The sequence below is a fragment of the Phallusia mammillata genome, chromosome 4 (genome assembly GCF_965637545.1).
Source record: "Phallusia mammillata chromosome 4, kaPhaMamm4.hap1.1, whole genome shotgun sequence".
NCBI classification, from domain to species: Eukaryota; Metazoa; Chordata; class Ascidiacea; order Phlebobranchia; family Ascidiidae; genus Phallusia; species Phallusia mammillata.
Window position 1 is genome coordinate 13,553,811 of NC_137255.1, and position 26,557 is coordinate 13,580,367.

At 35.9% G+C, this 26,557-nt stretch overlaps 5 protein-coding genes across 7 annotated transcripts; 3 read left to right on the top strand and 2 right to left on the bottom strand.

Annotated features, from left to right (window-relative positions):
- The first annotated feature begins 109 nt into the window (after positions 1–109).
- On the top strand, positions 110–2,048 carry LOC145222092 (uncharacterized). Its single transcript, XM_080088111.1, has 5 exons — positions 110–393; positions 603–725; positions 779–1,012; positions 1,085–1,505; positions 1,570–2,048. The coding sequence occupies exons 1-5, from the start codon at positions 223–225 to the stop codon at positions 1,866–1,868; spliced, it is 1,248 nt and encodes a 415-aa protein (XP_079944237.1). The 5' UTR covers positions 110–222; the 3' UTR covers positions 1,869–2,048.
- Positions 2,049–2,452: 404 nt separating this feature from the next.
- LOC145222091 (serine hydroxymethyltransferase, cytosolic-like) lies at positions 2,453–5,065 on the bottom strand. Its single transcript, XM_080088110.1, has 9 exons — positions 4,773–5,065; positions 4,565–4,710; positions 4,374–4,504; positions 4,119–4,234; positions 3,864–4,007; positions 3,597–3,807; positions 3,424–3,531; positions 3,183–3,364; positions 2,453–2,863 (listed from the first exon to the last, which is right to left on the bottom strand). The coding sequence occupies exons 1-9, from the start codon at positions 4,991–4,993 to the stop codon at positions 2,689–2,691; spliced, it is 1,434 nt and encodes a 477-aa protein (XP_079944236.1). The 5' UTR covers positions 4,994–5,065; the 3' UTR covers positions 2,453–2,688.
- A 69-nt stretch (positions 5,066–5,134) lies between these two features.
- On the top strand, positions 5,135–12,423 carry LOC145222084 (telomerase reverse transcriptase-like). Of its 3 annotated transcripts, none has more exons than XM_080088096.1 (16): positions 5,135–5,906; positions 5,987–6,173; positions 6,299–6,410; positions 6,535–6,739; positions 6,903–7,070; positions 7,375–7,448; positions 7,520–7,553; positions 7,785–7,874; positions 7,935–8,055; positions 8,122–8,194; positions 8,682–8,776; positions 9,212–9,316; positions 9,833–9,996; positions 11,041–11,227; positions 11,770–11,880; positions 12,237–12,423. In XM_080088096.1, exons 1-16 carry the CDS (start codon positions 5,367–5,369, stop codon positions 12,341–12,343), a joined length of 2,373 nt encoding a protein of 790 aa, XP_079944222.1. In that variant the 5' UTR covers positions 5,135–5,366; the 3' UTR covers positions 12,344–12,423. The 3 variants fall into 3 exon arrangements, with proteins under 3 accessions (XP_079944222.1, XP_079944224.1, XP_079944223.1); XM_080088098.1 differs by having other exon boundaries at positions 5,987–6,050; XM_080088097.1 differs by lacking the exon at positions 7,785–7,874.
- Positions 12,397–15,359, bottom strand: LOC145222093 (tumor susceptibility gene 101 protein-like). The gene has a single exon (XM_080088112.1). It carries the CDS (start codon positions 14,142–14,144, stop codon positions 12,909–12,911), a length of 1,236 nt encoding a protein of 411 aa, XP_079944238.1. The 5' UTR covers positions 14,145–15,359; the 3' UTR covers positions 12,397–12,908.
- A 444-nt stretch (positions 15,360–15,803) lies between these two features.
- On the top strand, positions 15,804–25,648 carry LOC145222083 (coiled-coil and C2 domain-containing protein 1-like). Its single transcript, XM_080088095.1, has 20 exons — positions 15,804–16,021; positions 16,194–16,305; positions 16,458–16,561; positions 16,861–17,049; positions 17,330–17,683; positions 17,744–17,837; positions 17,898–17,975; positions 18,112–18,345; positions 19,764–19,885; positions 19,951–20,029; positions 20,584–20,747; positions 21,128–21,304; positions 21,610–21,767; positions 22,268–22,403; positions 22,571–22,722; positions 22,791–22,881; positions 23,281–23,492; positions 24,785–24,963; positions 25,036–25,112; positions 25,187–25,648. The coding sequence occupies exons 1-20, from the start codon at positions 15,962–15,964 to the stop codon at positions 25,253–25,255; spliced, it is 2,841 nt and encodes a 946-aa protein (XP_079944221.1). The 5' UTR covers positions 15,804–15,961; the 3' UTR covers positions 25,256–25,648.
- Positions 25,649–26,557: the final 909 nt, after the last annotated feature.

Below are 26,557 nucleotides of genomic sequence, written 5' to 3' on the forward strand. Positions count from 1 at the left end.
CAGGTAGCCGCCACAATAGCGGGATTTTTTCCTAATTTCAACTCCAAAAGCACTTTTAACTTGCCACAAGTGGAAGTTTGTTGATAAAGCTAAAGTGGTTCTGATTTTTTACCGTTATTTTTTCACAGCGACCATCAAGGTATATTTAAGTGTGTGTATATTTACCCCGAAAGCAATATCAGGGCAGTTCGAGTTTTGCAAATTTATCTGTCGATATATTTAATGGATCTTCATTTTGCCGTGCGCAACAAGGTTTTGGCGGAAATACGATTTCTGGTAGAGAGCGGAACGGATCCTAATATCCGCGATGAAGAATTACTCACACCACTTATGTTGTGTTGCTTAGAAAACGACGAAGTTTGGTCGGTTGGGGTCGCTCGTATGTTGCTGCAGGTATTACAAAGTACAATACGATTTAAGACTTTGCTTTAGGGGCGCAAACTTCCGGCATTTCTTAACTGGGCAGATTGTAGGCTACATCTTTTTTGCTAAAACTTTTTTCGGGGTTTATTTGTTAAATGTCAAACTTGCTTACGTCAAACGTATCTTGTAAACAATCAATAGGTTTCCCAAGCCAATAAAACAGTTCTCAACTATTACAGACCGGGGCGAAAGTTGAATGCGTGGACAAATCCGGTAGAAATGCGCTGATGCTTTGTTCTCTGTTTAAACGTCGACAACTCGCTGCGCTATTGTTGAAAGCTATCGACTTTGATTTGGATACGGTAAGCGATTGCAACAAAATGTATTACAATGAAACTTAAATTGGGGTTTTCAGTCTGATTATGCTGGAAACACGGCGTTGCACTATGCGGTGCTCGGCGGTGACTCATATATCGTAAAGGAGCTCGTATACGCCCTCAAGCGTCAACAATTGTCGCACCGATCAATAAATAAACAAGGGCACACAGCTATGAGCTTGGCTAAGCAAATGAAAAAAGTGGAAATTGTTGAACTATTTCGTTCCCCAGAGCTCGAGTGCGCAAGATACGAAAAAGATTTTGTTGTACAGGTGCGGTAAACCTTCACATACAAATCAACCAAGGTGAAAAACTTCTTATGGCCGGCTGTTTTGTTTTTACAGATACCTAAGAAACTTCTTCGTCGTCCATGGGATGACGAAATGCATCTAATCCAACATCCTAACTTACTCCGGAAAAGTTTAACAAGAGAAATAATTGAAGGTGCTCAAACTCACCGAGCCCGTTCATTGAATATACCAGGTATTCGTCCATCCCGGCATACGAATAAGGGCGTTGCAAAGAAAAATGCCAAAGTTAAAAGAAACAAAGCTAACCAGACTAAACCGGACGCTGGATTTGAATGCGAAATTGAGGGTAACTCGTGGCGTACGTTCTTACCAGAGTATTTAACCATTCTCAAAGAGCAGCAGTCAGCATCTTACCGACATTGTGCCAAAACAGTTTCTCAATCGTATGACGAAATTTTTAACTTTGTGACGATGGAAGACAAGGTCTCTTCAGAATCTGAAGATAGCTCCACAGGTAACAGTCAGTTTTTTCTATCTTCATTATATGAACATATGGCCTGTACTACGTTCTATTACAGATAAAAATTTGGCACCTATAAACCCAGGAGTCGGCGCCCGACGCAAGAGTACTATTAGGTATCCACCAGCGGACTCACAAGGTGTCAGCAGAAGTCGATCGAATTCTGATGTATACGAGGCTTTTGCACTTCAACCCGATGGAAAGCGCAGAAATCGTCGACAGTCGATGCAACTATTATCAAACCATGCTCTGTTGGAAAGAAGAAAAACTCTCGCGCGACTTTCAAACGAACGATTGCCCACAGTGGCCGAAAACGCAAAGGTCGCCCAGGGAAAACCGCGGAAAATACCCGCGTAAGGAAAGTAGCAAATCGACTATTATTTCGTTTTCCAAAAGTAAAAACTTGTACATATTAAAAAAAGGAATGATCACAAAAAGAAACAGTCTGACAAAAAAGCGACCCCTTTAAACTTGCCAAGTAATTTGACCCAAACCTAAAATTTTACGTCAGTATTTTTAAATAAAAAACTTCTTCGACGCGGATAAAAACCTTATGTAGCCGCGTCTATGAAAAAGTTCAATTTCTTTTCAGTAATGTACACACAAAGATGTTTGTCAGTCTTTGTTTTTGGTTCTGAAAAAAATAAGCGTTTTTTGAGAGGGATACCTAAAAAAGCCGACTCGGTTTCATGTCTTGAACATGTCCACTCTAGTTCGCTTAATAGTCTGAAAATAGCACAAGTATTGCAAAAGGCGCGCACTTTCGACAGCGACTCATGGAAGAACTGACCGTTTCGACCAAACATAAATGGGTCAAGCACTCAGCGTTTTAACAGCTTACTCTACTAATAATGCCCGCCAACTTCCTGACACTTAAACAGTGTATATCAGTACCTTAGTTTATACAGTCATCACACCCCTTTTTTGGTTCAAAACGAGTATTATCAAGCCAATGTTTGCCCTTTATGTTAACAGTAAACACAATGTATTGGAGACAGTTTGGTTTCAAAACTCTTAACAGTGAACAAAACTTTGTACATATGCCCCAAAGAAACATAATGCTTGGCAAGATGCAAGAACACAAAATGGTAAAGTAACACATAGACAGTGATGTACTTGTACGTGGTGAAGAACTGAAGTACTGTTACCAACATAACAACAAAGCAGAGCACAAAAACTACAAGTATTGCAAGCCAGGTATACTGAAACCCCTAGCAAAAGCAGTGACCTCATTTTTAATCTCTGTTATTTTTTGTTGCACTCCTGGATCACCATACAATTTTGTCTTAAAATCCTTAAAAGTTGCCTTGGGTGACAGAGATGATTGAATTTCAACTGTTAATTGAACGCCCCTGCAAACACATCTCAACATTAAAAAACATGACCCTATTTAACCTGCTTAAAAAGGTACTTATACAGTGCTTGGTGCAATGTTTGAAGGTAAACACAACTATGTAGGTGGGGGTGGGCCAATTTAACGACCAATAAGATTCTGGTTAGGTGCCATGACAATATTTATCAATGACAAACAACTGTATGAACACCACTTAACTGTTCAAAGAAAATACTCAAGCTATTGTCAATATTGTGTCCCATCATGACTCAACCTTTACACCCATGTAACAATATGCAAACAATACAGACTAATCTAAAATTAAGTCATCATCATACCTGTCAACAAACTCAGCCACCTTTTGGAAATCATTTTCGTTTAAGCCTCTTGAAGTCAATGCAGGCGAGCCTAGTCGCAAACCACTTGGACGCAAAGCTGATTTGTCACCTGGACAAGTGTTCTTGTTGCAAGCCACACCAATTAGCTCAAGAACTTTGTCAGTACGATTTCCATCTGTTCCCTATAATGTTTCAATGTAATGTTTAATTAAAGTATAAAGTAAACTTAGCCTACACTTACCTGGCTTGTCAGGTTTACAAGAATAAGATGAGTATCAGTGCCACCAGAAACAACAGTATAGCCCATTTTGGTAAGTGATTTGGCAAGCTCTTGCGAATTTCGGATAACCTGAAGACTTACACTGTTTATATGTAATACAATATCAATAAACATCAAAATATGTAATTCCTAACCCGCTTTTGATATTCAACAAACTGAGGTGTTGCAGCTTGATGTAAAGCTACTGCAACACCAGCAATTGCATGATTATGTGGCCCACCCTGCAGACCAGGAAACACAGCTTCATTTATTGGCTTTTCCAGATTGTACATTACAGCAGGCTTTGTTTGTGTTGCTGGAAATCTAACACCTCGGCGATAGAATATAATTCCTGCCCGTGGACCCCTAATCCAAAATGTGTTTGATTGAATGACTTTTCATTACGTTTTACCATAAAATACCTCAATGTTTTATGAGTGGTACTTGTCACAATGTCACAGTGTTCGAATGGTGATGGAATAACTCCAGCAGCAACTAGCCCACTAACATGAGCCATGTCTGCCATTAAATATGCTTGGTTTTCTGAAGCAATTTCTCTGAATTTTCTGTCGAAAAGATTATTCCTGTTTCAGCTTTAGCTGTTTAAATGGGTTATCAAGTTTTCACATTTTTACGTAGTTTCTTGTCTTCAAAAATTTATCGCACAAGAGACTTACTTATAATCCAGAAGACGGGGATAGCAGCTCATTCCTGCTATAATCATTTTTGGTTTAAATAATTTGGCATTGTTTGCAAGTTGCTCATAATCAATTAAACCTGTTTCTGGATTAACCTTTGATGCAAAAACAATAAAGATTTACAAAAAACTAAAATGCAGATGGGAACTGAATAATTCAGTTTAACCTAGTTATTTTATGGGTAATTTGAGTGGACAAATTAAATTGTTGCATAATAGTATTTGGCATACACACTTTATATGGCATGGATTCAAAAAATATAGAAGTGGCAGAGATTTTCTTTTTCTCTGTCATAAACCCATGAGTCAAATGTCCTCCGTCAGGTAAATCCAATCCCATAATCCGTCCATGTGGCTCAACAATTGCTAAGGATAAAAGCATAACCTTGTTAAATTGTGTCAAAAACAGTAAACAAGTTTACATACCAGTATATACAGCAAAATTTCCTGGTGAACCAGAATATGGCTGCACATTTACACCCCATTCTTCTGGTGACAACTTATACAGACTCAGTGCTCTTTTTTGACAAAGTCTTTCTAATTCATCAATGTTTTCTGTACCACCATAGTATCTGTCATATTGCAAAACATGTTGCTTTGTTTGTATTCAAAAATGTTAAACCATTCCACAAACCTTACGCCTGGATAGCCTTCCGAATACTTGTTGTTCAAACATGAACCAAGTGCTTGCAGAACGGCGGCACTTGCAAAATTTTCTGAGGCGATTAATTCCAGTCCGTCCCTTTGGCGCTCCTTTTCATTTCGAATAATTCTGTAAATATCAGGGTCATTTTCTTTAAGCGACTCCTCCAGCCAGTTTGAACCGCCATTACAAGTAAAATCGCCTGAAGCCATGGTCCTTTCTTCCAATGCAGCAACAACACACCAACCACGTGCCACAGATACCGCTGAATGGAACGATAACGTCAAATTTCCTATTTATATATGGCAACATGAAATCAATCATGCAGAACGATCAAAACATTGCTTTTTTTGGCGGGAAACTGCAACTGCAACTTGCGCAGCAGTTTAAGAGCATCAGGTGTTATCTTCTTCTGCTTTTCTAATTACAATTAGTTAATATTAATACGTGCTATTAAAAAAAATCCAGATGCTCTGTAACAAATTCCCGTGATGGTGATGTATCGGCTATCGGGGATTGGTTGATCACTCTTCCCTATTTTTCTATTCAATTTGATGTTGGATATAACATGCACTTACTTGAAAAATGTGCAATCAAGAGTCTCAAAATCTTAGTTTGTGGTCTCTACGATATTCTTCCAATTGTGCAGTTAAATCTCACCCCTTTACATGTAGTCACTTGCTGCAATATTTATCATCAAGTCAAACCTCCGCCAGAAAAATGGTCAGAGAAATATTTCATCAGCAATCAGCAAAAGACACTTACAAACGATTGGTAGTAAGAAGAATAAACTTAAAGAAAAGTTTACAGAATCAGAAAAAAACCAAAGAAACATCAGAGTTTATGAAAACATTTGGATTTCTGCACAGAGATTTTCAGGAACAAGAAAGAACACTTATTTGCCAAACAAAAGTTAGTGTTCCAAGGTCATCACGCAAAGCCATTAAATTGTGCAAGATTATCTTAAAACAATCAAAGAAAAAATATTACTATCCATTGCTTAACATCTACTGTCCACTGGTATTGCCAAACAATTTTTCAGATGATATTATTGCCCAAAAGTCAACTCAAGAATTGGTTGAAGAAAATGCAAGATATTTGGAAATGGATACCTCTAAAACGGAGGTTTGTCAATAAAGATTTATTATTGTTGTCAACTGTCAGCTGATAGGTGTTAGCAAGGAGTATTAACAATTCTTTTTTAGGTGTTTTTATTCCTACGTGCTGTCATAAGAAGAATCCTACCAATGAAGGAAACATGGGGTTGCGGTAAAAATGAATCTTTGTTTTTAAAACACATTAAAAGCTTACTGACCATGCGTGCATATGACAAAATTAGTGTTGAAGAAATGGTTGATGGCTTAATAACAAAAGACATTCCGTGGGTTTCAAGTGAGATTTTTTTAGCATACAAAACTTACTTGCAATTTTATACAAAAAAAAAGAAAAAAAAAGATTCCAACGAAGCAAGTACTAAACCCTAAAAGATCTTTTAAAAATTATGCTTTGTATTTTAGATGGCCATAGATTGAAAATGCTCAAAACCTTTGTTTTCTGGTTTTTGAAAGATGTTCTATATGTCATCATCAGGCATTTCTTTTATATAACTGAACATTCATGCTTCAGAAATAGGAAAGTGTTGAATGTTATAATTTAATCTTATATTCATTATTGAATGATGCTCGTATTTCTCAGTTCAACATATAATACTAGTAAAAGTAAATAAAAATAAAAATTTAATGATGCTATTATTTAGGCTGGTGTTTTATCGCAAAGAACTCTGGAAGAGTATTGTACGAAATGGTGTCACAATTTTGCTCAACAATAAAATTTGGGGTTATAATTTAAGTACAAACAAAGAAGGAGCTTGTTTTCGGTGCAGATTTTGTCCTAAATCATCCAGTATTCGACCTATCATATATTTACCAGTGGCAAAAATGACAGACAAGCCAGCAGGTGTAAGTAAAAACCATTTTAGCAGAACACCTTTACATTGCAGCTGTGGGCTGCATTTTTTTCAGGCAACAGTGTTTTACAATACAGTTCTACAATTTATTTAAATACAACTGCAATAACAAAGCACAAAAGCAGACCACTAACCACTTTTATAACCTTGCTTAGAAAATGGAAGCAACTATAGTTTTGAAGATTTTGCAACACATATGCAAGAAATGTCCATGGTTAATAGGTTGTGCTGCACAAGGAATAAAAGAAATTCATCTTAAGTGGAATAAGTTTGTAACAGCTTCACAATCTACTGCACATGATTTAAAATTGTTCTTTGTAAAGGTGTGTAAGTATTTATGGTTTCCCTTGTCTATTTCAAGTGGATATTATTAAACTTGAAGGAAATTGGACAGTACGCTTCACCGTTGTTGTTTTTATTCGATATTTTGACCCTTTTTTGTCAATCCCAATTTTCATTAAAAATGGGACGATATATTCTAGTGTATTTTTCGCGCTGGTCTCCCAAGGTTTGGTGATGGTTGTTCACAGGCTAAATTTTTGTCTGTACTTACAAATGTTTGGAACCAAAGCCTTCATTCCATAGTTATATATGTGTGTAGTGTTTGAAACCTAACCCCTCTTGCAGGTTGATGCTGATCGTTGTTTTGACAGAATACCTGTTGACAAGTTATTGGAAGTTTTGAAGTTAATTTTGCAAAAGTATGTGTTTGAAGTATATTCAATCATGTTTGAAGTATGCTTTATTGTTTTATGTTGCATTTACTTTGTAGAGCTGGAAGCACAAAAGTATCACACTTATCTCCGGTAAGATTTTTTATAGTGTGTGTGAAATTAAACTTCACAATAGAAGTGCATTAGTATACATTGCAAATCAATAAATGAAATGTAAACCAGTACTAAATATTTACATCACTTCTACATTGAGGGTTTATTAAAATGGTAAAAAGTCCTCCCCCCTAACCTTTGATCAAACAATAGATGTTTAGTATCATTGGTTTGCCATTAAAAATTATGTATTCAAACTTTTGTTTTTAGACTTACAGAAAAGTTTTTGATTGCTCAGAGGAAATTTTACTCTTTGTACAAAAATCTCTTGAGAATGTTTCTATAACTTGCATGGGCAAGGTGATTTTCACAATAAACTATGAAAATTGTTTTCTTCATAAGCTTACTTATTCGTTTTAGAAATATGCAAAATTAGAAGGAATACCCCAAGGGTGGTGTTTATCAAAAATTTTATGTGACATTCTTTATGGTGACATGGAAATCAAGTATTTTCCAAGTTTAGCATCAGGAACATCATCTGGTGTGTTTGTTTTTTTGGTTTTAATCAACAAAAGTTAACAGCAAATACATTAATTTGATTTGTCAGATCTTCTTGTACGCTTTGCTGATGACTTTTTGTTTGTTAGTTCAAACCAGCTGAATGCTGAGAATTTTTTAAGGTATGACCTATATAAGTACTTTTAGGTATACATAAAAGAAAATCAGAGAAATAAGTCAAATAGTTACATTTGACATAAGTGAAAGTTAGAATCGAATTCTGTAATGACAAAATAGCATCAATGCACCTTTTTAAGTGCTCAAAAACTACTTAGTTGCTGTACTAATACCTACAATGCAAATTAATATTCCACTAAGCATATTCAATTTTTATTTGTCATGTAGTGTTATGAGTTCAGTTGAGAAGTTAATTCTCCCTGTATGATGACAGTTTTAGACTGCAATGATTGTAATTTAACATTTTTTTGCCAAAACTGACCTTGATGTTAAATTGTGATCGTGACCAAGCTGATCTTGTTTGAGTTCCATCATAGTGTAGTTTTGTGCTGCACACTTTGCAGACATGTAGAGAAAACTATGAATTGTTATGTACAGTGTTATTTTATGCAGGTTATTTTGTGCAGTTTAATTGTGCAAATCTATTTGCAGAACGATGCACAATGGATTTCCTGAGTATGGATGTTTCATAAATGCAAGAAAAAGTCAAACAAATTTCCTTGTTTCTACAAACCTATTTATCAATTGTGAGTTCCTGGTGTGAATTGTTCTCAACTGGATCTGATAAAAAATATAACGCTTATTGGTTATAAGCAGGGTTGCCATACCGTCCTTATTTCTAAGATTTGTCCTTATTTTTGACTTGAGTCCTTCTTTTATCTTATTTTTAACCATTACTAGTCAAATCTGTGCTACCTGAGCTGTTGTGAGATGCACGAAGTATTTTCTACGAACAAGGAGTAGCTACAAAAAGATTGTTTCTGGCCAAAATATTGCATATGATATGTCATGGCTCTTGTAAATGCAAAGATTTGTTCAAAAACGTTGGTTTTGTTTCGTATGAAAATTTAAGTTTTCAGTTGGTCCTTATTTTTGGTTTCAAGTCGATGGCAACCCTGGTTATAAGTGAGATAAACCCACAAGCAACCAATACAAACAGTTTAAGCTTGAATTTCATCCAGGTGAAAAGATTACAGAGCAGCAGCAAGCATCTCCCTTTCCATGGTTTGGTTTGCTTTTTCCAACGTGTCTGCCTCCGTCATTTAAAGATGGAAAAATTTCTGGAGGTAAAACATCTCTTTTAAACTGATATTCAAGAACCTTAAAAAGTTGGTTGTAACAAAATTGACTGTACATGCAACGTTGGGAGGTGAAAGTTTTTTCTTCGAGATGAAGAAGATGGTAAAAAAGCAAATTGAACCATAAAACCTACCTTATCCATAGTTTTGTTTAACAACAAAAGTAATGAAGTATGTCGTACATAAGACACAGAGTAGATTACTAAAAACAAATTTGCCAGTAAATCATAAACATTCGACTGCGTAATACAATGTCGAACGTCGATAATATAATGTCGAACGTCGATTTTTTTTATTTTACCACGCAAATGAATGTCTACGATTTGTTCTTCTATATCACTGGCATTTTTGTTTTTAAAAAAATCTCACAAATCGGTTTTAGGAAAAGTTTCAGGTGAAAAACTTAACAAGAGTTACGGTTTAATTTTTTTCACGTGTAGACGAATTCTTTTTTTGCGGCTTGACGCAGCTGAAAACGTTTAAATTGGTGTACAAATTTTTTAGGATCAAAGTTATATGGTGTTTCGCTGGATCTCTCCCGTTACAAGGAAATAGGTTCGATACGAGATTGCATCACAGTCGGCAGTACTATTCCCTGCAGTATTGTTTCTACAACGCTGAAAAGGAACCTGAGACTTCGTCTTCTGCCCATCTGTTTTGATCCCGAGGTAAAATATATGGCATAATACTAAAGATAATATTGAACGTAGAAGAACTTTTCTGAAATTGTATTACAGTCAAACTTCGATACTATGCCACCTTGCTATTATGCCACCCTCGCTACTATACCATTTTTGATCGTCACCAACTAAATTCAATAGAAAATATCTTTACTATGTCACCCCTTACCCTTGATGCTATGACACATGAGAGTACAGTATTACTGTATTAACGGTCTGGTTATGGATGGAAAAAGTGGGCCTTCTGATAACTTTCGGTTTGAGCTCATGATAAAACAGAGAAAACACGAAAAACAAATCGTTGAATAAACAAACGTAGTCAAGTTTCACAGCTTTGCAGCGAGTTATGTAAACGCCGTTCTGTGCTTGTGTAATAAAAATAATTTATTTTGTAATAAATTATACTGTATACTGTAATAAATTATAATCGTACAACCCAACGTGGCATTACAGTACATTGTCACGTCACAAGGCTATGTTTAAAAACAACCCTCGCTATATGCCACTTTCTCTCGGTCCCAAAGCCCACGAAAGGTTGAGAACCACTGGTTTAGGAGTTATAACAACCAAAATACATATTATTTTGTTAGGACCGAATTACCGTTGTAAATTAATTCGGTCAAACGGAATAACGAAAAAAATAATTTGCACAGAACGAATAACGTTATTTCGTTTTGTTCCGTTCCTTTATGAAACACTGCTTAAAACTGTGCATCAAGTTAGACATCAGTCTGTACTACGATGGTTAATTTATAACTAAAACACGTGGAGGCAGTGGCGGCTGTTAGTAAAATAATCACCTGTGATGTGGCCGTCGATTACGACAATGTTGTGCAACCATGATTCTAAACCCGACGACAAGTATGTTTGAACGGTGTTCGGGTTTTGGGATACCATAATCCCATGCTTTGTTTAAACAAGATTTAACTGCTATAACAGACACGACCCAACAATATTATCCTCAAAATTATAAGTTTACAATGTGCTATTTAGATGCCGTTAAAAATATGAACTGTTTGTGTTTATTTGAAGATTAACACCACACTTCGAATACTCCGCAATATCTACGAAGTTGCCTTGGTTATTGCATCACAATGGATTGCGCATGACCTCAATCGTTTTCCGCGTCGACGACTTGCACGTAGACGTACAGAAGCTCTGTTCGGAATTGAATTGTTGGCAAAAGCGGCATTTTCCAGAATCCGAAAACAGTTTCCTGGTATTTTTGCAGCATTGGTTCCCAACCGTTTACTAAATGCGTACCATTTGTCAACTTTCACTGTGTCGGCGTACCACCTATAATCTTATTCATTAGCAACGGGAACTTTTCTTGATTAGGTTAGCGTATTTTTGAAACCACCAATATACTGTTATTTTTAAAGCAAAGTCCGAGGCACCTACTTTCCCCAATTCTTATCAATTAAAACGTAATATAACCTGAAAACTTCGTTAATGTGATTTACACACACAGCAAATGCCATAAACGCGTTTATGCCAAAATAGTACGCTATAAAGAGGTAGAGAAAGTGTTTTTTTTCTAGCTCAATAGTTGTTTGTTGCAATTCTTGATCTGACTTCAATAGACAACGCCTTAATGCGTTTTAATTATGTTAATTATGAGTCCGCTGTTCATGCGACTGTCCCATTACCAGTCCGTGGATCATACTGCCGTTTGGCATTATCAATGGCCATGACACATCACTTGTGCTAAGCTGCAGTTGTAACATGATACTTATTACTTCATTTCAATATATGTTGCAGCAAAATTTCCTTCCCGTCAAGTTGTGCTTTGGATATTCTACAAAGCATTCAGCACAAAACTGAAGAGAAGATTGAATCAATACAAATCTATTGTGTTTCATTTGTCTTCAGGTATTAAATTAGCTCTAGATTGTTTTATTCATATACTGTATACCAGTGGTACTAAATACAGCATGATACCACACATGACTGCATGTTATCACAAGGTTGAAAGTTGTAAAGGACTTTGGAATATGGTTTTGTAAAAATTATAGTTTTGCAGACTTTTGAAATCGCTGACGATTAGAACTATTCGGGTTGGGTGAGAGTTTGTAATTGAAATAGTAGTAGAATCTGGTCTAATTTACCCTTGTTGGGGCCTGTACTCTCACATTTCACTCACCATGCAGTATTCCAAGCGGTTTTATGCGGTAACATGTGCTATTTAGTACCACCCCTGTAAATACCTAATCTTGTTGGACGTTTAGTGATGCAGCACCAACTGTATAAAACACACCATCCCCAAATGCAACGCTTGCTCAAGCATTCAACTGCAGTATTTCCAGATGGTCTCAAACATATGTCTATGAAATAAGACTTGACTTCGATGGATGTTTTTAAAATGAATTTAAAAACTGTGCAACTACGTTTAACTAATAAAAGCACAAAATGTGATATTTTTATTTGTTTCTCTGTTATACAGTGAAATGTGGAACACAGGAATTAGTACTTAAACCAAATTTATACAATATGGGCCACAATATTTAACACCTGGCCAAAGGCTTGGGTTCCACAGAATACATGTTTTTTTAATAGCAGAAATAGAATACATGAAAAATTGCCAATAGAATACACAATCTTTCATACATGGCACAGATATAAGCAATGGGAGACGCTGTGATGTTTGTGAGTGGTTACCACAATGGTACAACAACAGGTGATGGTGGAAAGTTTCAAATAAAACAGAAAAAAACCATCACAGCATATGCCAATATAAACATTAATATGCCATATATTTTGTACACAAAAGCAAATGCACATAAAATATGTTCTTAAATTACTCGCCAAAATAACAACCGTAAATTTGGCTAGTGTATATTGCAGGTACATGCTGAAGCAAATCTCAGTTTATATATGTATATTTATCAATTTAATAGAAGCTAGTAAACATTAGCTAAACCTGCAGATTTTCTTGCTTTTTGAATTACTGCTCGCAACATAAATTGTTGACGTGATAATGCTCGCACATGCTTTAAAAATGTGTCAACATCTACAACATCCTTATGAAGTGCCTCACTTAGATAGTAGATGGTATCCTCAAGTGCTTGCTCCTCTGCAAATGATGTGACAATTTGCCTGTATACAGGAGTTGTAGCCATCACAACATCATCCACATCAAGGTTATCCTGTTTTTGCTGCAATTTATCAATTTCGCTGGTCAATTCATCATTTCTTTGCTGCAACATAATTCTATTTGCATCTGCATCATTGATTTCCAATTCGAGCCGCTTAAGTATTCCATCAATCTTTTCCTGTCCAACCTTTAATTCGGATTCAGTCTTTCGCAAAGCCTGTGTTTCACTTTCTGCTTGTGCAAGAGTATCCTTTAGCCTTCTCTTCAACTTTTCATTAACTGCTGACAAAAGTGATGCTTTAATCATGCTGTCTTCAATTTTTGTATCCTTTGACTGCTGCATACCAGCTTGTGACTGTGGAGGATATGCTGTTGGGATAACGCTCATCTGATTCGGCTGTGGATAGCCACTATATGGTGGGTACCCAGTTCCAGTTGGTGATGGATATGGTGGTTGCTGAGTAGTTGTTGTGGGGTAGGGTGTTGGTGCCCGATAGTTTGTGGTTGGTGGACCCTGAGGAGGAAAGGCTTGACCAGGATAAGGGGTTCTCTGTTGTGCAGGATATGGTTGGGCCTGTGGGGGTGGTGGTCGACCTGGAGCTGGTTTTGCAAATACTGGAGGTTCTTCACTAAAAACTGCTGCCATCACTTGCACACAACCAACTAAATTGTGGCTTCTGGGGCGCCAGTCAGTTAAATATGGCAAGTAGATTCTTCCATTTGAGTCAACATGCTTTCCTTGTCGCACCTGCATTGTGCTGGTTGGCTGCACAAAACATAGGGGTGGAACTTGTGGATGGGCTTCTTGTAGCCAAAGTGCCACAGGTATGTTGTAGGTTGTTCCCTTGTAAACTACTGGTATAGTACCTTTTAGACAGACCAAGTTTTTGCTTGAACCATCATTAAAAATAAATCTTTCAATAGATGGCTTTAGATCTTTGTAATGACTGATAAGGTTCAATGCATCCTGCCTTGCTGCATCCGGCTGGTTGTATTTACCTTGCATTTGAGACCTAAGATAAGCCTCCATAGGATGTGGCATTTTTAAGCTGTTTGAACAACCTGTAATCAAAATAAAGTTAACCTTAATTCATACCTTTTTTCAGCCAAGCATACAATTTTTTTAAAGATGAAAAAACATGTGCACCCAAATTTCATTCAAAACATAGGCGTAGAGTTTTAAAAAAGGGGGGTGCGCCGTTTGATCTTCCAAAAACGATGCCTATACCATGTACAGTATCTGTACCCGTATAAGACCAAATAACGACATCTTTTACGTGCTTAAGCATGTAGTTTCTATCACATTGATTTGCAAATAGTCACTTGGCGCAATTTATTTGTGTTCGATTGGAACGTTTGCTGTGCGTCTAATAACGTCTGATGTAAGGAAAGGACGATTTGCCGAATCAGCCACTTTAACAAGTTTAAGTTTAAAGTTTTAAATATAGCCGATATATGTATTGTTGACGCTTAAACTTAGGTCACCTTGTATCAAGTTTAGGCCGTTGCAGAGCTTTGCAAACAGACATTAAACTCGGCTTGGAAATCAATATATTAACTATTTTTATTGCAGGGAGTATTGCGAATAATACTAAAACGATAGTCTATAAGTCATGTTTATGTTGCATTGAAATGCCTATTTATTGCCAAACAATTACAATTGTTACGTTTCAACCGACGTCTGTTCGATCAATGGCGTGAATGCAAGTGCATTTGTTTAGCTGGAAACACGTTTTAATTAACCGACGTAACTTGAACAAAGATGCGATTTTGACGTTATACAAAGGATAAGGCCGGGGGTGCGCGGCACCCCCGCACTCTACGCCAGTGATTCAAAAGGTGTAACATGTAAGTTTGCACTTTGTACCATACACCAGACCGGCTTCTGCATAGGACGTCAAAACGTTGGTATAGAAATATAATTGGCAGAAGTGCTCTAAATTTGATATCAGACCTGATGGCCGCAACAGCCAGCTAAATAGCTTATTATACGGTTATACCAGCCCCGCTCTTCAAGTGTTTTCTTACACAATGCCATTGGAAAGTGGAAAACACGATATGTTTATGAAATATTTCAAAAAAACAAAACCCTGCTTGAATGTTGAACATTGTAGAAAATATGACTTAACTTAAGATGATATCAACACAAATCCACTTTTCGGATACAATTTGCTATAGATTTTGATATGAATTTCTGAACACGCTAAAAATTTGAACTGGAAGCACATCTTAAATCCAAAAATATTTTGAACCTAATTCCATCTCTTGACTCTTGTTGACTGATTACACATACACAAAACACAACTATCACGGGAAATAATCATCATCATTGAAACGTATATGTCGCTTGTTGCGTATCGCACATCGCGCGGCGTAAAATAAAATACTCTCTTCGGTTCGAAAATTTCAAAACGTTATGTTCACTAAACATTCAACAAATGTTTGGCCGAAAAAAACTATGTAACAAATTAAAAAAAAAAAATTAAAAAAAAAATTTGGATAAAAATTCTTTTTTCAAAGGTACTCACAACTTCTGATTTGGATGGAAAGCTGTGCAGCACGTTTACCTTATCATGTTGGAAGTTAATTTAATAAAACTCCATATTTGAAAAAAATGGTGCTATGTTTGTGGTTGCACCAAATGTGGATCAAAGAGTTTTTAATACTCTTTGTGTGAATCGACAAAGCGAATTCTATGGTGTTGGTAAAAGTGTGTCAAACAAAGTTTTGTACTGCAGTGAAGGCGTAATATTTTACTCGTTACCTATTGAAAATCTGACGCTTCGAATAGTTGCGTATAATTACGTGAATGGTGATTAAACATTATTGGTTATCGCGATTGAATTAACATAAAAAATCATGCCCAAGGGAAAAGAAAGACCGCCTCCGAAGAAAGGGAGAAAAAACGTGCTCAATATGGTAATTTACCATTGGTTAAAAAACTTTGACAATTTGATTGTAGAACTGTCTCATTTCGCTACTGGAGCAGCTTTTGTTCTTTACCTGTATCTTCTAGCTTTCAAATTAATTTCTAGAATTGAAATGATTAAAACTTAATTGCATTTGTATTTATTGGGTGTTTATTTTAAAGATGGGATATGATGAAGGAGTTGAATCAGATGATGATGACATGGAGGCACAATTGGCAGCACTTTTAGGGGAGGGAGGCTCTACAACAGCAAAGAAAAAACCTGCACCAAAATGTAACAAAAGCATGTATTGTCTTTTTTTCTATTTAAGAAAACATTGTGCTATAATCACCCATACATTTCAAAAAAAGTAATTTTTCAGTTTGAAATAGTATAGACTGTTATAAATTGTATGTTGTAACTCTGTTTATTTACTTTCAATTTAGTGTTGGATTGGTCGATTATTGATGCCCAAGTGGCTTCATCAATGCGAGATGTGGATGAAGAAGATGATGATGAAGTTACTGAAGAGGATGAGAGTGAGCTTATGGTAAGATGTCTAAAATTCAATAATCTAAATCTAATGGCTCACTCTAATAGTCTTGTATGTTTGTAACAACATTCCTTGGTTGTGGTGCACATTAACTTAAAATACAGAATAAAATTTAATTTTCCTGAAACAATGCTGAACAAAAGACATTGACAATGATTAATGATTCAAGTTGTTTCTTTTAGGATTACATGCCAAAACTCACCCACATTTATTTTTACAAACTAGCCAAACCAACACCCACAAACACTTTTGATTTTGTATTAGGGAAATGTCTTAGCATGTACCGTTTGTTACAGTCAGAACTAACAGATCTAGTGGGAGATGACGAGCCAGCCTTACTTCAACCCGCACAAGCTCGAGGTCGGAGCAGATCTCCCAGTCCACAACCACAAGCTGGAAGCTCAACCGTGGAATTGCTGACTAGTCGTAAAACTGTGTATCAAACTGCTGTGAAAACTGCCCAAAAGGATGGACAAACTTCAAAGGTAAATTTCTCATTTATTGCTATGAATCATCTGTATTTTGAACCAGGTTTTTAAAGCAATTGTGCACTTAACAATATGTTTTCCAACTTAAGTGACTACTTTGGCATTTACTCATAATTTTGTTATGGGTTTGGATTGAAGTTTTACTTGTTTAATTTTGCAAATAAAGTATTCCTTGCATTTTGTATCGTGTACATATTTCCTTGCATTTTGTATCGTGTACATATTTCCTTGTATTTTGTATAAATACTAGTCTAAAGCTTAAATTTTAAATCTATAGGTCAGGAGGCTACAAAGGGGAATTAAAACTATTGATGACCTTCTTAAACTGGCCAAGAAAGGAAAACCTATCTCTGAAGATGACATTCCTCCAATGGTTGCTGGTGCTGTAAATCCCCCAACTTCAACTCCCGCCGTTGTGGAGACAGAACCTATCAAGCCAAAAGACCCTCCACCTTCTATTGCCCCAAAACCTGTGGTGAAAGAGGCTCCCACAAAAGTCCAACAAGCTGAGGCTGACCCTAAAATTCGACAGATATTAGAAAGCAGAAAACAAGAATATAAAGTGGCTGCATTACAAGCAAAAAGGGATGGAGACAAAACAGCTGCCTTGGGATACTTTAAAGTTATCAAGGTACAGTATATAGTTTTTAAATTGTTGTATTGCATATAATGCTGAGTGAATCTATTGTAGCAATTCGATGCTGCCATACAAAATGCAAACGAGGGGCAAACTGTTGACATTTCAAAAATGCCAACATCACTTAAGGACAAACCTGTGATCAATGGTATGTTTTGCAAAACATTATGTAATTTATGCAATTTTTGTTGACTAATATGTTGTGTAGCTCAACCTCCTCAGCCAGTAGTGCAGCCAGTGTCGCAACTTAAAAATGAGGATCCTGCACAAACACAAGAGCCGGAAGGTACATTTTATATACATTGTTTGACTTTGTTTTGATTTTTTAGCTTTTAATCAGCAATGTAGTTTTTATAATTACCAACATAGAAAAAAAATATTTCTAACATAACCTGCATACAAACATATAACAATGTTTTTAGTCCAACAACCAAATGTACCAACTGTGCCCAAAACTGCTTTGGAGGCATTAGAACAACGTATGCAAAAATACCAGTCCAGCGCTGCTGATGCCACGAAGGAGGGAAATGGTGGAAAAGCAAGAAGAATGGGCAGGATTGTGAAACAATATCAAACAGCTATTCGCTCTCACAAAGCTGGCAAACCAGTTAACTTTGATGAGTTGCCTGTCCCACCAGGGTTTCCTCCTATACCAGGTTCAAATCTAATTGTGCTTAATTTTGTATTCTAATTTGAAATGGATGTTGGCTGGATGATACTGTATATAGATCCAGATTTTATTATGGGTCCATATTGTTTTTGTCTATATTTTTTTTCTTTTTTCCGTCTAACGCGGATTTGTTCCCACGTTTTGGTCAAGAAAGAATGGTTCAAACTTTTTCAAATTTACACACATTATAGATATTGGTCTAAAGATGGTGAATGTGAATTTTGACCCCGTTTGATCCCTCGGTTCACCCACAGCCCCCCAAAACGTGAAATTTTTAAAACATCTATATATACTTATATGCTAAAATCTATATATGCTAAAATACTTCATTAAGGAGTTATATGCTTTGTTGTTTGGTGCAATATGAGGCATTTCAAAGAATTTTGTTCCTTAAAAAAAGATTTACCCATTTTCACCCCTTAAACCCCAAAATATTCGTTTCTGTCTAACGCTGGTTTGTTAAATGCGTTTGGTCAAGAAAGAGTGTTTCAAATTTATTCAAATTTGCACAGATGTTAGTTATTGTTCCGAATTTGATCCTCCGGAAGTTTGACCCCAAATGACCCTGTTAAATAATTGTTTGCAGTAGGTTATTTGTTTAGTATTTAAAAATTTGTCTTAATTGGCCAAATAGTTACTTTTACAGCCCATAATATGTGTACACTGTCAGTCAGATAGAAGTCTCAACTCTCAAGGTAGTAATTCACTTGTTTACGATTAAGGAGTGTGAATGCAGCGGGAGTACACAGCTTGACGGTTTTACGAGACAGTCGTGTTGGTGATTAGAAATCAGCAATTTTTGCGCAGCTATGCTATGTCGTTTTATTAAGTTATCAAGCACATTTTTAGTTTTGGAAAATAGTATTTTTCCTGTTCTTAATTACTGTTTTTGTAATTATATGACAGTAATGATGCGAAAAGAATACGGACAAGACTTTTAAAGTTGGGTTAAGGCTAAAGTTGGTTAAGTTTTTCCTTAAGAATCTAAAAATAACCAGGATGTTTGTTCACCATAAATCCACACAAACGTGCGTGTGGAGACCCATGGGTTTTTGCTTGCAAAAACAATCATATGTGTAGATCAAATGATGTGTATAGTAAATTGGTAAATATCTAACAATGATTGTGCCCTATTTTTACTGTTACCAAATCGCATATGCATATGTGTGGGGACCCATTAGATTATGCTTGCAGAAAGAATTATGTTATAAAGTGCCAGGAAAAAGATAGGACCCAATGAAATGTAGGTGCCAAATATATATCCATTATAAACATAGTAAAATGGTATATGTGATACATCGTTAAATATGATGTAGTATATATAAACTGGCAATATATAGGAAAACCACTATTCTAGTTTCTTTATTATTTAAAATTGACTACATCCATTTTACCTTGTTTTAGGTGTTAAGGAAACACAGCAAGAAAATTTGCTGCAAAAGGCAGAATCACTGATACAACAAAATGTGGAGGAAGAACCAGGTCCCTCCAAACCTGCCCCAAATCAGTTGCCTGTCCCAGTAGCTGTGGGTAACTTGATGCTTTTGTAGTATCTATTGAACAATACCTGTTTTTTTGTTAATGTGTAAAGGCTGGAAGAAGCAAGTCACCACAGAGCCAGAAGGGAAGCAAGTCCCCATCACCAACTCCCACCAAAGGAGCACCAAAAAGTAAGTGATTGGGGTTGAACCAAACATGTCCTAGTGATAATGCACATATCTTATTTATCTTATTTTGACTTACTTGGACAAGGGATTTTGTGTTGTTGTACTGGCACTCGTATGAATATTTTTAAGTTGGACTTTTCCTGCCTTTTTTGCCACTGAGCATTTTATATTCCTACATTTGCATTCAAATGCTACAAGTTTCAGAGGGTTATAACTTAGATATGCAGTTGCAATTCAAATGTGAAGTAAGTTTAACTAATTTAATGATGACGAAAACAATTGTTTACCTTATTTAGTAGACAGATTTCACCAGTCAAACTTTTTCCCAGTAAATGTGTTCCTAACACACAATCACCTTTCATGGTGGGCGAAGATGTTTCTGCCTGCGAGCAATAGAGCCATTCGAATTTACATAACTAAGTGGATTTTTTTAAGTTTGTGAAGTAAAGATCTATGTTTATTGTAGTGCATATGAAATTTGGGTTTGTTCAACACCTCTCTTCTGGTTTTATTGGGTACAAAACGTTCAATTTTATATTTTTTGTTTTGTCTATTAGCCCCATATGACCAACAAGTGGCATTCCTGCAAAATCGACAGGCTGCTTTTAAGAGAGCTGCACTTGAAGCAAAGAAAAAGGGCGACAAAGCAACTGCATTGGAATACTTGCGCCAAATGAAAGGTTTTGATGAGATGATACAGGCAGCAAAAAGTGGTTTGAAGGTTAACTAACAAGCTTTGCAGCATTTAATCCATTTTAAATGTAAAAAAACAACTTGTTTTTATGTACTGTAATACTACATTGATGTTAGTCAGTACAGTTTAGACTTGCGATTACCAACCTTTTTTGACAAATTCCTTACCAATCCAAAACTTTTTTATCCCTCCTCTATAGACTACATAGTATAAACCACACAAAGATCAGTTTAACTGGGGTCTTTAATGAACTGCACAGGTTATATATCCAGGGCTGTAGTGTCTATTTACAAACCACACAATTTAAAGTAAATTCCTCCCCGTTTGAGAACCACTGGTTAAAACATGACGTTTTGATGACAAGAAGATTTTGTTTTTTTCTAACGAAAAGCTTGGCTCAATTCTAGGTTGATATAACCAATGTCCCACAACCACCAGTTGAACACAGCAGAAGCTCACATGGGGATGAAGGTTTTGAGGTCATTGAAAGTCATGAAATTTCAAAGTCCACAAGAAAATCAACACCCGAGGAAGATGATGAGTTGTATTCCAAACTTTCCAAAATGCTGCAGAAGCAAGTGGAGGTCCAAAATAGTTGAAACTCATGTTAAAAATTAAATTAACCAATTAACATCATCGCAGGAAATAAGAATGACAATAAAGATAACAAATACAATAAAAAAATTAGAGATGGATTTTTTAACTCTTTTTAAACTGCAAAATAAATGTTCTAAACTTTGAACTATATTATTACTTATGTTTGCATCGTTTAAAACCACAAAGTCACATTTTAACTGAAATTTATGTGGTAGTAATGGTTTGTAACTTGAAACAATACTTAGGCTAAAACCATTTTTTCCATTTTAAAACATAACATTTTAAATCGCAGAAAGCCAGGGCATTTGCGCAGCAGATGACACATACTGGCGATGTAGCTGGTGCTGAAAGATGTGACAGACTTGCAGGAACATCACAGGCAGACTATGATTATGTGAGAAGTTGTCGTCGCCATGGTGATCCTCCTCCCCACTTTTACTATGAAGACAAGTAAGAATAGTTCAGTGCTTCTGTGATATTTTAAACTTCAAATAGGAAAATATGTGAATATTAACAGATTTAATAAGGTCTCTTGACTTTTATGGTTCTATGCAGTGGTGGGATTCAGCCGGTTCGCACCAGTTTTATAGAACTGTCTCACGAAATTTTATGAGATCAGCAAACCAGTTAGTATTACTGGTTATTGTCAATGAAATTTTTGTGACAGAACCGGCTGCAAAATATGACTTTTGTGATAGAACCAGCTGACAAAAAAATTGAATCCCACCACTGGTTCTATGCCCAACTAAACCTAAGTTGACAAGGTACCTAGCCTATGAAATGGCTTCGTGGCCTGGACCAAATCAGCACAGTTAGTACTTAAAATATGATTTTAATGTGTACACTTAGCTCAGAAACAAACACAATGATAAACATCAATTAATTAATTGTTTCAGAAATTTGATTGTATGTTTGTTTTAGGGTTTGATTGAGTACAATATTCGTTGCAGGTCTTTCAACACTGTAAAAATTATTCCTGACCTTGGAAGTAATGAAATGGAACTTGAATTAGTGCAATGTATGGATCTAAATACTGGTGGAAAAGAAGCAAAAATATTCATTGAGTGGGAATTTCCATTTCCACATGTAAGTTTTGTAAAAGGTGTAAATCGTTTTGTTTTAAATTTTGGCTGCCTTAGATAGATTAGTGCACCTTTCAGCATACCGGAGTAATAGCACCAAACTACTAAAATTTGTTCATGTACTTTTATTCCTGTTGTTTGGTACATTGACATCCCAACTTTATTTTGTAGGACAATCCATGTAAGGGAAAGAGTGAAGAGGGTCAGGGCACAAAAAATTTGAAGTTTAATGAACATTTCCGTGTTCCATTCATTAGAAAATTAAAGGCCAGCCATAGAGCTGTGAAAAACAAATCCCTGAAGCTTGAGGTGTTTCAAAAGGGGTATGTCTCACAGTTGCAATTGGGCTTTTTGTGGATATTTCTAAATTCCATCTTATCTTTTTGTACAGTGGTTTTCTGAGAAGTGATAAGTCTTTTGGAAGTGTGACAGTAAAGTTGGCACCCCTTGAGGCCCACTGTGAAATTCATGCTGTTGAGGAGGTAAATGTGCAGAGATAAAATACTAAGAAACAACAGACCCTGCATGTTTTCTTGCTTTTAAATAATTGTAATGTCTGTACACCATTCTTCGAATAAGAAAAACAATGTGTTCTGAGCACATGCATGTTTTCTGAGCACATGCATGTTTAAAATGTTTATGCTGGTGATGTTCGAGGACTTTTCCAGAGAAATTTCCAGACGCTTATTAGAGCACTGTTTATACTGTTATGAAACATGTGGTTACAGAAATGCTTGCACAACTGTTTCAAAAACCTCAGAAAAAAAGCCGTTTAAACACAGTAAATCATGTTTTTGCACACAAACAAAACATTTACCAAACTTGTGTTCATTTTGCCTATCATGAATATATTTAAACATGCAGTATTCAATTGCTTACAGATTAAAGATGGTCGTAACACAGTGGGAAAAATTGAAGCGTACATACGATTACGAACACCTCTTCTTGGATCAGATGTCAGTACAACCAAGGAGAAATGGCTTCACATAGAACATAGAAAGCGACATCATTCTCCACCAGCAAGTACAAGCAAAAGTAGCTCAAAGCAAATCTCACCCAAGCCAAGTGGCAGCTCAAGAAAACCGGTTATAAAGTAAGTTTGGTGTTTGTAGCATATCTAGATGAATCAGCATGATATCTATAAAGGATTTTAAGTGTAAAGGTCACACCAGAAATTCATTCAGAAGAAATTGTTAACTGCATGCAGTATTTGCATTGAAGAAACTAACTGAATAAAAAAAAGACAGTTTGAAAACAAATTCCACTTGAGTTTTTTTGTGTGTGTGTGTGTTATTTAAAGTGCAGTAGAAGGCTGCCATAAACTTTTAGTCAAGGGCCCTTGTTACTTAGTTTAGTTTAATTTTAAAGGTGAACAACAATTTGGGTTTGGAAAGATGCATGGCTTGTGTAGTGCGTAGTGAAGTCAAATTGTGCTTCTTGGTTACCTTGTTGTGACGTAGAAACTACACCTAGTCTGTTTGATGGTTATTGCATTTTTCCACACAGATTTCTGTCATACATTGCAAATGCATGTCACATTTAGGCTTTGTATCAATAGTGAACTTTGAGGCAGATTTATACAGACGACCTGATTGACCATTTTAGAATTAAATTTACCCTCCGTGTTAACAACAGTGACATGTTGTTTAAGAAAACATTTTTGTAGTTAAGAACTTTGGGATATCAGGCAACTCTGTATGAAATGCTCAGTCGTCTTCAAGGTGCACATCAGCAAAACCAGCATGACCCATTTTGCAAAATATTAGTTTTGCAGAACAGCTAGTTTTACAAGTAAAGAGTAATTTGCCCTTATTTTCCTGCATCCTTGCATCCTGATTCAATTATCTGGATTTTGTGTGATTGTAGACCAGAAAGTTTTTTTATTTGACTTTTGACAGACCTATCACAAAGCCTGTTTCAACGGTGTTTTCATTTGTTGCAGTAAGAAATCCAAAGTTTGTGTTTTGTCATGAGGGACATACAAGACAGTATATGATGCCACCACAAGGAGGTCCACTCCCAAAAAAGAAATTTAAATTTAATTTCATTTGTACAAAAAGAAATTAATAATTCTAGTAAAGCTGCATTAAAATGTTTTGGTACCTGTTTGTATTTAATTTTTTACATATTTTATCAGTAAAGACATTGTTCCAGTTTTTTCAAAGTTCTATTTTTTGTTACATACCATGCAATAAACTTTTACCACTGCAAGTTATTTGTGTACATGCTTCGTGGTTTCAAATATTCTCAGTAGAGACATACAAGCCACTACTTTGGTGTAAAACATAACAATGTTCGATAAAAAGTTATGTAGGTTTAAAGCAGACAAGCTTAGCAATATTGCTTGCTTCTAAATTGTAATTGGGATTTTAACTTGTTTTGTAGTATATCCAGTATGGAGGTACTTCGACTGGATATGAAAATTGTTGATACAAAAATGGGAAAGTTTAAACAACGTGGTGAGAGAACTCCGACTGATTTGCAGCGTGAGATGATAGCTCTTAAGAAGAAACATGATGAGACAAAGAAATTTTTGGAAGATGGTGCACAACATGCAAGAAAGGGTAAATACATGAAGGCCTAGCCCTAGAACCAATTTTTGTCCACTTTTGTCTTTAACCATATACTATTTGCAGAATATGCAATGTGCTTGGCAGCACAATATCAGCATCTTGGGGCTGAAGCACAAAGTTATGCAAGACAAGGAAAGAAAGTAAGTTCTGTATGAAATTGTTACCTTGGGAATGCTCAAAACGTTGGAATTAAAATGTGTGCTTTACTTTTCAGGAACAGGCCAAGCTAGCACTTACCAAGAAGTCATTTGTACAGAAGGAGTTGGAAAAGTATAACACATAATGTGGTACAGAAAAGTGAATCACAAGAAAATTATCGTTGTCAAACGACCGCTGATGTTTGTGAATTGATTTTATTGCATGAGAAAATGCAGTACGATTCTATTTTGCTATGCAAATCGTTGTGTTTTGACTTGAGTTGTACGTTCCAGGAGTGTCAACATGTCAGTTTGTTACGATTGTTGGATTTGTCTTTTTGGCTTGAATAATTTGTAATGGGGCTATCATTAGTATGAAGACTAATTTATATCGATAAATAATAAAATCGTGTCACGCAATATTGAATTTTAGTTGACCACGTGCGTATACAAAAACGTACTATTGACGACTTATTACAGTAAATGTTGTATTGTATGCACTTTAAACACTGCTTGCAAATAAAACCATGTCATGTACATATTTCGATATTTGCGGAAACGTAGTCTTTTAGTTGTTCAAATGAAGGATTTTTTATGCTTGATTCGATTTGACTGAAACCGGGACAGATGTACTTTCCGATTGCTAAAAATATTACTTATAGTCAGTTACTTTGTGTGAACAAATTCCATGCGTCAAAAGCATCTTTAAATATTCGCAAAGTTTGCTTATTGGTCGGAAAAGGTTATTTAATTAAGTCTCAAAAGTAAGATGTGCGTACGGTAACCACCACGACAGAAGTGTTTGGACAAGGCATGCGCCGTCACGCGTGACGAATCATTGAGCCGGTAATAAGAGCGGAGGCCGATTTGAGTTGAGTCAGCCTCTTTGGCCTTTGCTAAAGACTTTTACCCGCTAGTTGGTGCCTAAAACTCTTGTGCAAATAAAATATTTGTTGAAGTCATGGAAAGTTGACTAATGTTGTTGATTTCAACTTTCAAGATACTAGTCATCGGGTAGTCGCCATGCTTAGTATTGTTTCTCACAACGTTTGTAAATGCAACAAATGCCATTAAGAGAAATGTTCGAATCATTGCTGTTCAAATAGACAGACCCTATTTTAGCAGCTTAGTGTGCTTTTTACACTGCTTATGAAACGGTTAGATACTGGGTTGGTGTTTATTTCGTGATGAAGTGAGCTTAACTGGTTAACTATACTTGAAGTGGTAATAGTATATGTTAATGTGTGGGATATTAATGTGCATAAAAAATTTTGGAATCTTTCTCTAGTACTACATGTTAGAGAATATGAAAATCCAATTAATATGACAAACAGAAAAGAGTTGTGAGTTGTTTACAAAAAACTGAATGGTATTGTTTATTGGGTATGATATGATTTTCATAAACTACAGTTAAGTTTAAATAGGTTGTTTTCAGAATATTTCTCTGT

Bases quoted from the DNA above. Each gene is read 5' to 3' on its own strand.
- LOC145222084 (XM_080088096.1), top strand. From the start codon at position 5,367: ATGTGCAATCAAGAGTCTCAAAATCTTAGTTTGTGGTCTCTACGATAT. The intron at 6,411-6,534 runs TAGGAAAGTGTT...GATGCTATTATT, and splicing joins GAACATTCATGCTTCAGAAA to TAGGCTGGTGTTTTATCGCA. The intron at 7,554-7,784 runs GTAAGATTTTTT...TTTTGTTTTTAG, and splicing joins AAGTATCACACTTATCTCCG to ACTTACAGAAAAGTTTTTGA.
- LOC145222092 (XM_080088111.1), top strand. From the start codon at position 223: ATGGATCTTCATTTTGCCGTGCGCAACAAGGTTTTGGCGGAAATACGA. The intron at 394-602 runs GTATTACAAAGT...CAACTATTACAG, and splicing joins TCGCTCGTATGTTGCTGCAG to ACCGGGGCGAAAGTTGAATG. The intron at 1,013-1,084 runs GTGCGGTAAACC...TTGTTTTTACAG, and splicing joins AAAAAGATTTTGTTGTACAG to ATACCTAAGAAACTTCTTCG.
- LOC145222083 (XM_080088095.1), top strand. From the start codon at position 15,962: ATGCCCAAGGGAAAAGAAAGACCGCCTCCGAAGAAAGGGAGAAAAAAC. The intron at 16,306-16,457 runs GTAACAAAAGCA...CTTTCAATTTAG, and splicing joins GAAAAAACCTGCACCAAAAT to TGTTGGATTGGTCGATTATT. The intron at 18,346-19,763 runs GTTCAAATCTAA...ACCTTGTTTTAG, and splicing joins AGGGTTTCCTCCTATACCAG to GTGTTAAGGAAACACAGCAA.
- LOC145222091 (XM_080088110.1), bottom strand. From the start codon at position 4,993: ATGGCTTCAGGCGATTTTACTTGTAATGGCGGTTCAAACTGGCTGGAG. The intron at 4,008-4,118 runs GTAAGTCTCTTG...TCTTTTCGACAG, and splicing joins CCCCGTCTTCTGGATTATAA to AAAATTCAGAGAAATTGCTT. The intron at 3,808-3,863 runs GTATTTTATGGT...ATTTTGGATTAG, and splicing joins ACCACTCATAAAACATTGAG to GGGTCCACGGGCAGGAATTA.
- LOC145222093 (XM_080088112.1), bottom strand. From the start codon at position 14,144: ATGCCACATCCTATGGAGGCTTATCTTAGGTCTCAAATGCAAGGTAAA.